General features: G+C 51.1%; 7 protein-coding genes across 7 annotated transcripts; 5 read left to right on the plus strand and 2 right to left on the minus strand.

Moving 5' to 3' along the window:
• Positions 1 to 156: 156 nt before the first annotated feature.
• On the plus strand, positions 157 to 1,086 carry MYCFIDRAFT_37877 (uncharacterized protein; the record flags this gene model as incomplete). The annotated part of the gene is made up of 1 exon (XM_007930627.1): positions 157 to 1,086. One exon carries the CDS (start codon positions 157 to 159, stop codon positions 1,084 to 1,086), a length of 930 nt encoding a protein of 309 aa, XP_007928818.1.
• Positions 1,087 to 1,156: 70 nt separating this feature from the next.
• Positions 1,157 to 1,792, minus strand: MYCFIDRAFT_141986 (uncharacterized protein; the record flags this gene model as incomplete). The annotated part of the gene is made up of 1 exon (XM_007930836.1): positions 1,157 to 1,792. One exon carries the CDS (start codon positions 1,790 to 1,792, stop codon positions 1,157 to 1,159), a length of 636 nt encoding a protein of 211 aa, XP_007929027.1.
• Positions 1,793 to 2,308: 516 nt separating this feature from the next.
• MYCFIDRAFT_216034 (uncharacterized protein) lies at positions 2,309 to 3,223 on the plus strand (the record flags this gene model as incomplete). Its single annotated transcript, XM_007930837.1, has 2 exons — positions 2,309 to 2,696; positions 2,751 to 3,223. 2 exons carry the CDS (start codon positions 2,312 to 2,314, stop codon positions 3,056 to 3,058), a joined length of 693 nt encoding a protein of 230 aa, XP_007929028.1. The 3' UTR covers positions 3,059 to 3,223.
• Positions 3,224 to 3,306: 83 nt separating this feature from the next.
• MYCFIDRAFT_176925 (uncharacterized protein) lies at positions 3,307 to 4,893 on the minus strand (the record flags this gene model as incomplete). The annotated part of the gene is made up of 8 exons (XM_007930838.1): positions 3,307 to 3,374; positions 3,407 to 3,423; positions 3,452 to 3,504; positions 3,540 to 3,597; positions 3,632 to 3,693; positions 3,716 to 4,037; positions 4,627 to 4,686; positions 4,712 to 4,893. 8 exons carry the CDS (start codon positions 4,891 to 4,893, stop codon positions 3,307 to 3,309), a joined length of 822 nt encoding a protein of 273 aa, XP_007929029.1.
• Positions 4,894 to 4,919: 26 nt separating this feature from the next.
• MYCFIDRAFT_176926 (uncharacterized protein) lies at positions 4,920 to 6,475 on the plus strand (the record flags this gene model as incomplete). Its single annotated transcript, XM_007930839.1, has 13 exons — positions 4,920 to 4,982; positions 5,011 to 5,106; positions 5,146 to 5,228; positions 5,261 to 5,286; positions 5,321 to 5,356; positions 5,395 to 5,428; positions 5,462 to 5,721; positions 5,750 to 5,965; positions 5,995 to 6,123; positions 6,155 to 6,238; positions 6,290 to 6,358; positions 6,388 to 6,417; positions 6,447 to 6,475. The coding sequence occupies 13 exons, from the start codon at positions 4,920 to 4,922 to the stop codon at positions 6,473 to 6,475; spliced, it is 1,155 nt and encodes a 384-aa protein (XP_007929030.1).
• A 2,449-nt stretch (positions 6,476 to 8,924) lies between these two features.
• On the plus strand, positions 8,925 to 10,822 carry MYCFIDRAFT_141983 (uncharacterized protein; the record flags this gene model as incomplete). Its single annotated transcript, XM_007930840.1, has 2 exons — positions 8,925 to 10,278; positions 10,338 to 10,822. The coding sequence occupies 2 exons, from the start codon at positions 8,925 to 8,927 to the stop codon at positions 10,820 to 10,822; spliced, it is 1,839 nt and encodes a 612-aa protein (XP_007929031.1).
• Positions 10,823 to 12,125: 1,303 nt separating this feature from the next.
• On the plus strand, positions 12,126 to 13,501 carry MYCFIDRAFT_58599 (uncharacterized protein). Its single transcript, XM_007930678.1, has 2 exons — positions 12,126 to 13,136; positions 13,189 to 13,501. The coding sequence occupies exons 1-2, from the start codon at positions 12,319 to 12,321 to the stop codon at positions 13,202 to 13,204; spliced, it is 834 nt and encodes a 277-aa protein (XP_007928869.1). The 5' UTR covers positions 12,126 to 12,318; the 3' UTR covers positions 13,205 to 13,501.
• Positions 13,502 to 14,661: the final 1,160 nt, after the last annotated feature.

Below are 14,661 nucleotides of genomic sequence, written 5' to 3' on the forward strand. Positions count from 1 at the left end.
TGCGAGTCATTGAGGGTCCAAGATCTGGAGAAGCCTATGAGGTATTCGACTTTGCAGAGCACATCGAGGAGTGCATTCACATCGAGGAGTGCATTCTGGCGCCCTTTCCAAGCCGTTCAGGTGCTTCCTTCACCTCGGCACTGCAAAGCGTACGCCATGGCTCAGAGCAAGCTGAGACGGCCCACGAGATTGGTCCTGGACTACGACGGGACTCTTACTGTCAAGGACACGATGGCTGTGCTCGGCGATCTGCCAAAGCAGCCGAAAATGTCATGGCAGGAGATTGTGGATGCTTACATGAAAGACTATGCTGCCTACAAGAACACTCCGTACCCGTGGAAGAATTATGACCGAGAGGAGTACAGCGGCTGGCTTGCTGCTCGAAAGTGGGTTGAGCAGCGCAGTGCACGGCGTGTGCAAGACGCAGCCTTTTTCCGCGGAGTGACCACAGACGACGTCGGGAAGGCTGTCACCAGATGCCTCGACAACGGCGAGCTGGAACTTCGCCGTGACTGGCAAGAACTGTTCGAGCTCTTCTTGCCTTCTTACAATGCTCGTGATGGCACCTTCCTGAACAGCTCCATCGAGATTCTGAGCGTGAATTGGAGCGAGACCGCGATCCGACAGGCGCTGTGGCAAGCGGCACGGAGAAGCGGCGAAGCCCGTAATGAGCAGCTCTGCCACTACATGAACGATATCAAGATCTTCGCCAATGAGATCGAAGGCCTTGCATCTCCATATGGCAGCTCAGGCCGAGTCGTAAGACCTCTCGATGCCGACATTCGTACGAGTGGAGACAAGCTGCGATACTTGGAGGTATCGACTCCGCCAGCTGGCTCCAACCCCTTCACAGTCTACGTCGGCGATTCTTCGACGGACTTTGACGCTCTGTGTGCAGCTGATCTGGGCATCTGGCTCTGCGATGTTGCAGAAGCAGATTATGAGAAGGCAAGTATGAAAACCTTCAAGCCTTTGAATTTCATGCCTCCTCCACTGCATTCCGTGTCAGCAACGGAAGCCTTCCCTGCTCTCTTCTATTGGGCTCCAGATCTTCGAAGCATTGTCGACGTGCTCTCGAGCGCCTAAGCGAATTTCAGAACACATCCAGCGAGAGCGATCATGCTTGGTAGGCCAAGCGACCCTGTTCCCAGCATGATCAGGATGTCAAGCCGACGAACACAACAAGCACTGCCGCGTACGCTGCTGTTGCACCCAGAGTCTGATCGTTGGTCGCTCGCATGGTGATCGAACACATCACCGCGAAGAGTATGACAGCCACCGTGGTCGCCACCAGATTCGTCGTCTGACTGTTGTGCAGTACCATAATGTACATCGGCACGAGAATGAACAAAGCTCCAGACATTGCCACGAGGAATCTCGCCAGACGATCGGCACTTGCAGATAGCTTCTGTGGCTTGTACTTAATGTTTGGGTCTTGGTAGAATTCAGCCCTGGCCTTTTTCTCCTCGTTCGTCCAGGATATCTTGGATGGGAGGAAAGTGCGCAAGAATTCCCTGACCTGGTCCAATTCCACACCTTGCTCTGGTGGCAGGCAACGGTAATTCTCAGATGCGAAGGCGTAAACGTCTGCAAATCTACTTTTCGCGGTCTCGGAGAAGTAGCTTACACTTCTTTCATGTCTCTGATCTTTCTGCTTCGGAGGCAGGAAATCAAGAGATCTGATGAGCTGAAGGTCTCTGACGGCCTCAGCTGAGCCTGTCAGTCTGTGCCAGTCAAGAGTATGGGCTTTTTGCTTACCTTGTTCATGCAGCAGCTTTCCCAACTCATACATATCTTCGTCCGTGGCCTTACAATGCTCGAGGAATTTCTTTCGCTGTTGTGCTAACCGCTTGTTTAGGTGAAGAAGATAAGCGGAGCGAAGTCTGTTCATCTCCATAAACCACGGCTCTGCTGGGCGAGGCTTTTCATCGTAAAGCTCCTGTGCGAAGAGGTAAAGGTTGACGTCCTCATTGTCGTTGTCCATTTCCTTCGTACCAGGCATCATATCCGCTGAGGTTATCTTGGAGTGGTCACAAGCCTTCGCTTCGGGATATTTACTGGAAGGCACGCTCCGCCTCTTTGGGTAACAGTATGCTCAATCGAGGATCATATCGGCTGCAGAGGTTCTAGTTACACACGACAGACTGGCGGCGTGCTCTGACGATCCCGATTCGCCGCCACAATCTGCCGTGGGATGACAGCCAAGCAGCTGAATCTCACGTGCAACCATCAGCCGCGGGGATTTTCACTAAATCTTCGGTCGACGTTTGATGTCTTCAGCATGATCAGAAATATTGGCGAAAATTGACGGATGAATGATCATACTGGCTCTGGACATCAATTGTGTCATCCCCTTGCTATATCCAAGCGTACGCATGCCGTGGAGCAACCTCAGGCATGGACTTCCAACAAGATAACTGACTCTGCAAGAGTCATCTTGGGCAATAGATACCACGCTGATTTGTTCAACGATGATCTGTCTACCACCATAACTTACCTGGCCCCATTGCTTGTAGCATACAAAACATGCAAGACGATACTCGAAAAGATAGCGAACGACAAAATATCAGTCCTTGCAGGCACTAGGAAACCGAAGATAATAAACCTCATGACACTAGTCGAAGCGAAGAGGTATCTCTTGGGGGACTATCAGACGGCTTTAGCCACAAGTCAGCGCAAGTGCAAAGAGAGACAGAGTAAGCACGAGTTTTGAAAAGGGCTCATGAAAGCTGGGATTGACCACGAGACAGTCGAAGTCAGCGATACTGAAACGGTTAGGCAGATGCGGATCCAAGACAGTCGTCTGCGAAATCTTTGTACCACTGTGTTGAATGAAATACAAGAAGACCCCGTGAAGCTCGAGCAGGAATACAGCAGCAGCACGACATACGAAGCACACATTAAATTCGTTCTCGAAGACGTCTATGTGAAGTCCAAGCCAGTCTTACTGGAGCAGATGCAGTTGATGGAAAAGGCCATAGCTGAAAAGGAAAACCAGCCCCAGAGTGCCGGCGAGAAGATGAAGGCTTGGTTCAAGCCCTCGCAAAAAGCGGGCTGAGGTCTTCACAGACCTGTATGAGCTTCAGCGAGTATTGGCCTCAGAGTGTTGCAACTCCTGGCTTGCTTTGCGAAGACTTCCGGACCCAGATCCAAGACAGCGAGAGCAAGATCTGGCATTGCTTGAATACCTTACAACCCAGAGAAAGAAAAAATCACGGTCGCTAAAAAGGTATCTGTTCTACGTTTAAGGCTTTATCCGTATACCTTATGCGATTCTCGGTATTGCCTAGTGCATCGGCATCGGCATCACAGAGTCTCAGTTTCGACTACTCTTCCACTCACAGGTCTCAGCCAACGGGGTGACATGACGACTTCTTAGACAACCATGACCGACCTGCCAAATGACGTTCCTCCCTCGTATTCCTTTCGCAATTCCATCAACCGATCGAACTCAAAACAGGGTGGATGTAACTTGAAAGCTCTGGCTGTCTCATTGCAGACTTGCTCGCCTTCGGATTGCCTGCGTTCCGTAGCGAGACAGGGATTAGAACAAGGTATCGTACAGGCATGAGCATTGCCGACATCCTCATCAGCTTACTATTCACTCCAAATCGAACGAAGAACAAATCACAAGACATACATACATACCGAATCAATCAACCATGCGTCTCCTGGCTCTTCTCTTCCTTTCGACTTTCGCAATTGCTAGCCCAACGCTGGAAATGTTCGATGGTCCATTGCTAGAAAAGGTTCGTTTCCCTGACCTTACCTTATTATTAGCGAGAGGGGTCGGGCTGTACTGATTTGCAGCATGGCGAGGTTGCCCGGGCGGTTTCGCTATCGCGTGTTGTGCCTGCAATGGTGGTACAGGTGCTGGGACATGTCCTAGTGGCACTATGTATGCCGGATGCTCTTGTGATGCGTGTGCTCCGTACTGTGGGCCATGTGGTGGCGGAAGATTATTTTGAAAATGTGAAGTCCTGCGGTGAAGAAACCGGGGAGAGAGAGGTATTGGATATTTTTGCTTGCTAGAGCTGCTGCGCGAACGGAGCATTCGGCTATTACTTACGGGGTTAACCCATAGGTAGTTATATAAAGCCTTTGCTAGTCACTGCTTATGCGAATACGTAGAGTAGAACTAGATAGCTCGGTATCTTTCTCTACTGTTTAGCGATAAGTAATCTCTTATAAATGTATATATACGCCTTAATCCCGCTTTAGTTCCTTATTATCCTAGGGAAGAAAAACTACGGTTATAAATCTATCTATTCCTACCTTACGTCTAATACCCTCTTAATCCGTATACGCGATTCTCGGTAGTTTAGAGTCTTAACTACCTATTCTTATACTTAGGTTCGATCGGTAATACTCGGGTAGTATCTATCTATACGATAACTAATACCTATTCCCTAGCTCGTTACCGAATGTAGGCAATCCGAAGTCTAAGTAGCGTTATTAGGTTACGATATATTTATCTTCTAGGTTTATAAATACGGTACTTACTATATATACTTATACGAGATATAGATTAGTTAGTAGGTAGGGCTAGTTATTATACGTATCGTACATAGAGTAGCACAATACATATAGAGCGTAATGTTTACGGTATGTTAGTTACGTCCTCACAGGGGTTGTGCCACTGTGTCTAATATCACTAACCCCAAGACCCAGACAGTCTGACAGCGTCTAGTTCCAAGTACATGTAAACCACGCCGCACGCGGGATTAAACATACCCGGGTTTGAGTTCTGTCGGTAGATCGAAAGGCGAAATATTTTACATATGGCATGGCTGTTGTGAGGTACGGAGGACTTGTATAAGAAGTGGTCGAATGACCCCGTTTTGACCGCGAGCACTGCCCAACCATACCTCCTCCAAAACAAGAACAAGTCATAAGAATCAATATAGACCGAATCAACTATGCGTCCCCTGGTTGTTCTCCTCCTTTCAACTCTCGCAATTGCTGGTCCTGCGCTGGAAAAGGTTCGTGTATCTTGCCTGCTTGTATCAGCGAGGCGAGTCGTGCCGTACTGACTTGCGGGATAGCGAGCTTGTCCGTCGAACCTCGTGTGTTGTGCCTGCGGGGGTGGTACAGGTGCTGGGACATGTTCTAGTACGAGCAACTATGCTGGATGCTCTTGTATAGCGTGTGCTCCGAACTGCGGGTTCTGCGGTGGTGGATTTTGAAACGTGTATTCCTGCGGTGAAGATCCTGGGGCTTCATGAGAGGTCCGGTAGATTGCTGCTGGCTGGCACTGTAGGTATTTTTGCGCGAACGAGGGAGGGCGTGTGACGGGCAAGGCAAAGGAAAACAAGATAAGACACCGAATTTGTGGGAATGGAATTTCTGGTAGTCAGTTGATTAGTTGTCAAAAGCAAGAATGCAATCGTGGAGTCGATCTGAATGTCTTCCAGAGATTGGTCTGTGTGTGAGTAGCTCGAGTGGGTATTCTACTTCTGAGCGGCATTCCCATCATCTCCAAAATAAAGAAAATCCCCACTGTAGGTCAGTATGGCGCAGCACCAGGACTCGTCAGCGGAGAGAGCTACGGTACTGTATCGGCGTTGGTGAGCTTGCCGAAGCCATTCTTCTCAACTTGCCACCAAGACACATTCTCGTTGGCCAGCGCGGATGCAGACTGTGGCGCGCAGTCTTTCGAGGCTCCAAGAAGTTCAAGTAGGCCCTCCTCCTCATTCCGCTCCTGTCCATGCGTGGAGCGTGGTCAAGCATCAAGGACGCTGCAATCCAGTATTCCGAGGCATCCTGGCGTCAAATGTTTGTTGCGCATCCTCCCCTCAAAGAGGTCCGCTTGGAAGAAGCTGGAATGGTCCAGGGACTGCCACTGCGAGGAGCTACAGCAGAGGGCTGACGATGGCTGAGGTCGAGGGCTACTGCGGCGAGGAGGAGCCAAAGCTGAACTGCCGGGTGATCAAGGGAGCACTGGACTGGGAGCCCATTCCATGGAGTTCTAAGTCGGCGAACGAGATGCTGGAGAAGGCGGTGACAGGATGAGATTACTTGGTGCCGCTGAAGAATTTGGAGACTTGAGCTTGATGCACAAGACGACCTGCCAGGAAACAGTCTGTGGTGGGTTTGGGAAGCAAACGGGAGGAGTTCATCTGGGTCCTGGCGCATTGAATCATCTGCGGATCAGATACCTCGCAAAATATCCCTGAACAGGGGATTGAGATGCTAGATGGGTTGTGTGAGTTCCCGAACACCAAGGGGCTTCGTATAAGTTGGCATTTTGTCGTCTTTGACTCCTTATTTAAAGAACAGGAAACCTGAGGGCCTGCTCTCGATTTGACTAGTACAAGCATATGCCTGCTACTACATATTGAGGATGCAACTTCGAGATGTCACTATCGACTGGTGCCTTGCATTAAGTTGTCCAGGTTGTTGATGAGTACCGCACAAGTCGAGCCCTTTCCTGGGGATGCGTAGAGTCTCAGTCTCAGCTGCTGTCACTGGATAATGTTAGTTTCGAAATTTGGGCTACCCGAAGCTCTTAGCTAGGCCTGTCGAAGCCTTGCGGACTCTACGAAGGACGGAAAAAAAGAATCAAGTATTTAAAATAGACTGTTAAGCGAAGAACTTAGAGGTCGGTATGAATGTCAGTAGTCATCGGAGTTATTAGCTATACTCTATATTAAATCTAACTTTAAACCCCTAGAGACACTAGATATAGCAATGTCGGGTAACATCCAACACCCGCATCCAACACTCGTATCTAACATCCGCATCCAACACTATAGGGGGATCCCCTTGTTTCGAAATTTAGGCTACCCGAAGCCCTTAGCTAGGCCTGTCGAAGCCTTATAGACTCTACGAAGGACGAAAAAAAGAATCAAGTATTTAAAATAGACTATTAAGCGAAGAGCTTAGGGGTCCGTATAACTGAATTTCAGTTGTTATCGGAGTTAGCTATACCCTGTATCAAATCTAACTTTAAACCCCTAGAAACACTCTAGACCGGTACCTATCTAAGAATATAAGGAACGTTTCTGTCTACCTACTAAGCATTAGATCAATACATCTATCTACCCGACCCCAACTCGACGGTCCAAGTTTCGCCTTTAAGTATCGACAGTAATACTCGGCCTCTCACGACAATTTCAACAAATATGCATTTCGCAGTTGTCTTTGCCATTCTCCCAGCAGCATATGCCCATTATTTTAAGATATACGCATCAGACGAATGTCTGATAAATGGTCCCAACAGTAATACCAAAGTAGGCCAGTACGACTTTGGAACCGAGAAGCCAGGCTTCACTAGCAGATGTTACACTACTTCTCCTAGCGGAAAGTCGATCGACGTACACTTCGATCAGAGCGAGAAATGCACTATATATATCTACAACGACAATAAATGCGGCAACCAAGTCGGTTTTTTCGGCGGAGACAAACCGGCTAACGTAAACGGCTGCTATGGTACCAACCCCATCAATTCCTACAGACTCAAATGTTAGGCGAGGCGAGCAAGGAATCAAGTTGTCTTGACGGACGAAGACGTGAGGCTAGGCGAGCAAGGAATCAAGTTGTCTTGACGGACGAAGACGTGAGGCTAGGCGACCAAGACCAAGACCAAGCCAAGTAACCAAGTAACCGGTCGACTGGTCGAACGGACGGTCGAACACAGTGCCAAGACTGGCACAGTTACCTTTGTATTTAGATGCTTAATCCGAGCGAAGTGAAGCGAAGGTGTTGTCTGTTTACGAGCTGAGTGGAGGAACAGCCAGAATTTTTTGTGTACCTAACATCACGTTCACTTGCATTCAACAGTGCATACATCCTGTACCAGTATAGCAACACGGCAACACAGCGTCTGACAAGATCTGACTGAATGCCCCATTACTTACGCATGTTCTTCCACTCAGCGATCGCTTCGCTCGGCCACCTGAGGCCTCAGGCAGCACCTGGCTGTACGTTACAGCCTCTTGTCGCATCGGAGTGAAAGCGCTCGATTCCTCAATCCTGGATTTTATGGTTTGCAACGAATCGGATGACTGAATTTCGCGGTCCGGAGGAATCCACTTCCACTCCGATATGTGAAGGTACTGTACTGTACTGTGCTTTGTCAAATGCAAGCGGTGTAGATACACAAGAAGGGTAAAGTGAGGCGTTGGTTGAAAGTTTGACGGTGGCGGGAGATGACGGAGCTGGGCTTCTCCGGTGGGAACTTGATATCGCTTTTGCACTTGCATAGGTTGGACTTAGGATCGATGGTGGTAAGCGTATCATAGCACCTTGAGCCGTCTCGTCCAGCAACATGTGACCGCTTTCACAGAGAAGTCGGTGGAAGCGAAGAAGAAGTCAAGAACACGAATCCCGCCCTGCCCGCGTGGGATGGGATGAGTTATGTAATAAGTGCGGTGTGGCGGACGCTAGCGTCGGCTTTACCCGTTGGCCTCAAGCCTTCTTCGAAATTTTGCTGGACCTTCTCTACTCCCATCTCCTCCACCCCATCACCCAAGTGTGCGTCTCAAATTTGCACCGACACTCCGAACTCTTGCAGTTTCATACTCTTTTTCATTTCGTCTTTCGTTGGTTGCTTTCCTGTGCGACGAGCGACATAGACGACCCAGAACCCCCAACACGCTTCACCGACCGCCGTTCACTCCCTTCAACCAAACGAAATCGAGCGACGACAACCGAAGCAACACGTTGACCAATATGGCTGATCAACTGAACATGAACGGCTTGTCCCTCAAGGACTCTGCCCATGCCGTCCCTGGCGGCCAGGGCCCACCACAACAGAACGGCTTCGGCGAGGGTCGTTCAGCCTACATCCCACCGCATCTCCGCTCACGCGGCGGCGGTCCACCTCCAGCTGCTGGCGGCGCGCCGAACGGCATGAACGGCGGTGACTTCCCTCCTCCAAAGTAAGTTTTGAAGCCGATCAGATCAGCAGCACGTGCGCTAACATGTTTGGTAGTGGCTTCAACGGCCCACCACCAGGTCGCGGCGGCGGCGGTAACTGGGGTGCCGCTCAGACCTTCACTCCACGCCAGAACAACTGGGATAACAGCCCACAGCTCCCACGTGGTTTCGATCGCAATGCATACGGCGCTCCAGGCGGCGGCCACGATCGAGGCGACCGCGGCGGCTACAGCAGTGGAGGACGACAGAATCAAGGTGCAGGAGACGGAAAGTGGATGGACGGCAAGCACGTCGCAGGTCCCGCCAACCAGCGCCTTGAGCGCGAGCTGTTTGGTGTCGCCAACGACCCAACCAAGCAGCAGACTGGTATCAACTTCGAGAAGTACGACGACATCCCAGTCGAGGCTTCAGGTCAGGGTGTTCCAGAGCCAGTCACCTCCTTCACCAACCCACCGCTTGACGACCACTTGCTCAGCAATATCGACCTTGCAGGATACAAGATGCCAACACCTGTGCAGAAATACTCGATCCCCATCGTCATGAGCGGTCGCGATCTGATGGCTTGTGCCCAGACCGGTTCCGGAAAGACTGGTGGTTTCCTTTTCCCAATTCTTTCACAAGCGTACCAGAACGGGCCATCTGGCAGCGTTCCTCAGCAGTCTGGCTTTGCTCGTCAGCGCAAGGCCTACCCGACCTCTTTGATCCTCGCACCAACTCGTGAGCTTGTCTCACAGATCTATGACGAGGCCCGCAAGTTCGCCTACCGATCTTGGGTCCGCCCATGTGTCGTCTACGGTGGTGCCGACATTGGCTCCCAGCTCCGCCAGATCGAGCGCGGCTGTGACTTGCTTGTCGCTACTCCTGGTCGTCTCGTCGACCTTATCGAGCGTGGCCGTATCTCACTTGCTAACATCAAGTACCTGGTTCTCGATGAGGCTGATCGCATGCTTGACATGGGTTTCGAGCCACAAATCCGTCGCATTGTGGAGGGCGAGGACATGCCTCCAACTGAAGGCCGTCAAACACTCATGTTTTCGGCCACCTTCCCACGCGACATTCAGCTGCTCGCACGCGACTTCCTTCGAGAGTATATCTTCCTTTCGGTTGGACGTGTCGGTTCGACATCTGAGAACATTACTCAGAAGGTTGAGTACGTTGAGGACATTGACAAGCGCAGCGTGCTCCTCGATATCCTGCACACCCATGGCGCCGGTCTGACGCTCATCTTTGTCGAGACCAAGCGCATGGCTGATTCGCTCTCCGACTACCTGATCAACCAGGGCTTCCCAGCGACCTCCATTCACGGTGACCGCACCCAGCGCGAGCGAGAGCGTGCTCTCGAGATGTTCCGATCTGGACGATGCCCAATTCTCGTCGCTACTGCTGTGGCTGCTAGAGGTATGTATCCTTTCCACACTTCAATCTCTCTGTCTATCGTCTTGCTGACTATGTGCTAGGATTGGATATTCCTAACGTCATGCACGTCGTCAACTACGATCTCCCGACCGACATTGACGACTACGTCCACCGTATCGGTCGTACTGGTCGTGCAGGAAACACTGGTATTTCCACTGCTTTCTTCAACCGTGGCAACCGTGGTGTGGTTAGAGACCTCATCGATCTCCTCAAGGAGGCCAACCAAGAAGTTCCAGGCTTCCTCGAGACGATAGCACGTGAGGGTTCTGGCTTCGGTGGTGGCCGTGGCGGTCGCTCTGGAGGCGGACGTGGCCGTGGCGGCTCTGCCATGAAGGACGTCCGTAGCTTCGGTGGCGGTCAGCGCCCAGCCTACGCTGGTGGCATGATGGGCGGTAGCGGCGGCGGCGGCGGTGGCTACGGAGGTGGCTACGGCGGCGGCATGGGTGGAGGCTATGGAATGGGTGGCGGCATGGGCGGTAGCTACGGCAACCCATCTGGTCCATCTGGCCCGAACAGCTGGTGGTAAACAGCACCACCTTCCGACAACACCCCTCCGACGCGATTTCTTTTACGACTGTTTTCGATTGCTTGTTTCCTTCCTGGACGCGAAACGTCCACGGCGGATCTTGACGAGTGTGCGGCTGCAACAACATTATACCCAATCCAGCATGATAGACAGCGTTGTTTTCCTCGGCTTTGCTTGCATTGCACGGCGTGGGAAAACGGCGCACTGGTATCGTGGCCTGTTCATTTTGACACTGGCTCTCTCCGCCCTCAGGCTTTGGGCGACGGAGCTATCTCCCGGCTTGTGTCCCGGCACGGGCTACGATACACTTACGACATCATCCACACAAGACTCTTCACGACACAGGCGCTGCTTTGGGCGGTGCTAAGTAGCTGCGACGCTCGATAGATCAGTGTTCTCTTTTCAGCGACTGCAACGGCGTTAAATAATTAGAAGGTGCGATCTTCGGGGATATTTGGACTGGGCGGAGTTTCTCGTCAGGACCAAATTCGACTTCCCAAAAGTAGCATGGCATGTGCTGTCATCGATGGCGTTTCTACTACAGCGGCTGGTTTCTTGCATGGGCTTGAGAATGGGTCTCCTCCACTCGTGGCAAGCGAGTGTGATGATATGGAGAGGAGACCTGTTTTCCTCACGCGCAGATGCTGGAGAACTGCGAGGCAGCCTTTGTACTAGTGTGCTTTCAGATGATACCTTGATAGACGGCATGGAACTCGTGGGATAGAGCAGGGGTTGCATCATCTGGGAGCGAGAGAGCATCATGGGTCTCGCGCACGCCGGAATGAGCATGTGCTATGCGCTCGAACCAAAAATAGTGCGATTAGTTTTGAGCAAAGCAATGGATATGGATATGTGCTCGGCGTCCTTCATCTTCACAATTTTCAACTCTGTAGTGCCTGCCATCGTAGAGAGGAAGGCACGCAAAACCTTTTCCCAACGTCACTTCGTGATCTCTGCCCAAGCCTTCTGTTTGCACTCCACAGAACCGGCCGAGCGCTCGAAATCGCACTATATCTGCCCCCTTTGTATACATGCTTTGGCTTCAGGAGGCGTTGCTGCTTTCGGTGAAGACGAGCCTATTCTTGGAAAGCTCCTGTGAAGAAGGACAAGTACGCAGAGGCGCCGACAGAACGACTACTCGCTACTCGCAGCTTATCTTCTTGGAATCACTTGCTCATTATTAAGTGAAGCAGAAGGACATCGAAAAGGATACGTTGGGCGCTGACGTCTGGGCGCACGGGCCGCCGCCGACTCAACTCAAAATAGTGTCGTCTGCCGAAACTTGTGAGTCTGTGTCCTCAGTCCTCACACACCCCACCGTGCCCGCAACGCCCAAATAAATATCACACGCCTTCCACGAACAACTCCGACACACACTCTCAAGATCTCAGTCTGACACCGCACCGGTATATTTGCCTCGACAGTCAACTCAGAAGCAAATCTGCCTAACAGATCACTCGAAACAAAGCCTCCCGATTTCGGAAACAATCGCAAATATGGCGCCCAGCAAAACCTCGTGGGATGACGAGGAGTCGGATAGCACACCACCCTCCTCCCCATCAGTTGCACCAGTCGCTCGACGCGGCAAATTTGACGACGAGGAAGAAGAGGACGTTCTAGAATCATGGGACGCCGCCGAGGACAGCGAGGAAGAGCGAGAGAAGGCCAAGAAGGCTGCTGAGGCAAAGGCAAAGGCAGATGCAGCAGCAAAGGCAAACCACAAGAGCAGAGCACAGCGCATCGAGGAGAAGCGAGAAGAGCGACGGAAAGAGCGAGAACTCTTCGAGGACGACGAGAGCGAGAGCGAAGATGAGGCTGACAGGAGAGCACGCATGCGCGCCGCCGAGATGGATTCCGACTTGAAGAATGCTGAAGATCTATTCGGCGGCGGAGGCAGTGGACCGAACAGGAAGGGCACCAACAAGGCTATCACAGTACAAGCTACGACAGGAGACCCTACCAGCGCCGTCGACCTCTCGAGCCTCTCCCTTTTCAACCCAAAGACTGTGCAAGATTTTAACAAGATGCGCGATACCCTGGTACCACTTCTGAACAACAACGCCAAGAAGCCACAATACGAGTCATTCATGAAAGAGTTTGCGAAACAGATCGTCAAGGAGATGAACAGCGAGCAGATCAAGAAGGTCGCCAGTGCTTTGACTGCTGTTTCGAACGAGAAGCTCAAGGAGGAGAAGGCTGCTGAGAAGGGTGGCAAAAAGACCAAGGCTGCAAAGACCAAGACCAGCCTCAACGCCAATCGAGATGTTGCGTACAGAGCGGACACGGCGGCTTATGATGATGATGGACTTGACGAGTAAGTTGGCATCCTGACCCAGATCCTGGCATCCTGCTAACCCACGTACCAGCGGCGACTTCATGTGATCTATTTCGCCGCACCAAATATTTCAAGCTCTTCCCACTTTTTTCCCTCTCAGGATGCTCCGCGTTTCGATCGATCGATACAAATCCGAGAGTGCTGGCATGAACTCGGCACAAACACGACTTTGGCCATGAGCTTATGAGATGATGCATCGACACCGGCGCCAACGAGATAGACTTAGGGTGGTGGACGAGAGTGAGAGGAGGGAAGGAGTTGGGCTACTTTTTTTCGACGATAGTGCATTTAAAGCGAGTATAGGTTAGTTCAAAGATTGCGTCTGTCGCACATTTTCCAATTTCACACTGCATGCCGTTTTCTCAAGGAATCAACTACAGGTCTAAGAGCCGCGCCACACCAAGAATCTGGGTCTCGATTGCAATGCTGATGTTATTGAAGTGCATGACGCCGAACAAAGGAGTGCTTAAGTGCCGTTGTCCTACTAGTCGGTGTGCCAGTGACATTGTTATAGGGATTGTGGAGCTCCTTATCGATGAAGTGGTCCACATGCCAGCCAAAGAAGATTCTGCAACCAAGCTTCGTTCATCATGAGAGATGCGAACTAGTATTGCCATTCTTGCTCACCCAAAACTCCACCACGAGCAAGATCTCCATCATCGGCATTAATATACAGTCAGATGGCTTTGACCTTCGGCTTGTTGTCAAGCTGGTTCAGGAGCCTGCATTCATCAAGACGTACCTCACCTGAGCACGATCTCAGAGTTGACAAGTTCCTGGAGCTCATGTCATCGTGCCTTCGCAATCGATGCGATCAAAAATATATGGTTGAAGCAAAGAACGCCTTCTCCCCTGTGAGCTTCAAGGTCACGGAAATCACAATGCTCGAGAGCCCAATCCCGTCACGCCCCATTGCTGTACTTCTCCCAAGCCATCCATCCCAATTGCCTCCCAAAGCACTGAACATCCTTGCCTCGTCTGTCAGGTCGACCGGGCGCTGTACTCTTTTTCTTTGGGAACGACGGTGCCTTTTATCGTGGCAAAGCAACCCTTCTTTCTATACTGCTCTGCTGCTACTCTATCTCTTCAACATGTTTCTCGATAACTGCGTAGAAACCGCAGTCTGCCATTCCCTTCCTCACAATCACGCGATTATGAGTAGATTCTATATTCACATGCTCTAGCACGAACCGTATTTACTTCGCGGCACGCTTCATCCGCTCCGCAAAGCTGTCTATGAATCGTCAATGCTCAAATTCACCTATACTCACTATACTCAAACAGATATTTTCTAATAGCTAGATTCTTCTATTCTACGATCGACGGATCTCGAATAGACACTATCCTAACCGCTACGCAGCCTTGTCGCTATCTAACCCTCTACACACAATCATCACTATGGTCGCTCTAATGGATTAAGGCGGCATATGGCCGACTCGCTAACTACAATATCGTTGACAACTATGACTAGATTTTGGTCGTGCGTATCAAGGCTGAAGCGGCG

Source organism: Pseudocercospora fijiensis, assembly GCF_000340215.1.
Source record: "Pseudocercospora fijiensis CIRAD86 unplaced genomic scaffold MYCFIscaffold_7, whole genome shotgun sequence".
Classification (NCBI taxonomy): Eukaryota; Fungi; Ascomycota; class Dothideomycetes; order Mycosphaerellales; family Mycosphaerellaceae; genus Pseudocercospora; species Pseudocercospora fijiensis.

Excerpts from the sequence above, each read along its gene's own strand:
- MYCFIDRAFT_58599 (XM_007930678.1), top strand. The coding sequence starts at position 12,319 with ATGGCGCCCAGCAAAACCTCGTGGGATGACGAGGAGTCGGATAGCACA.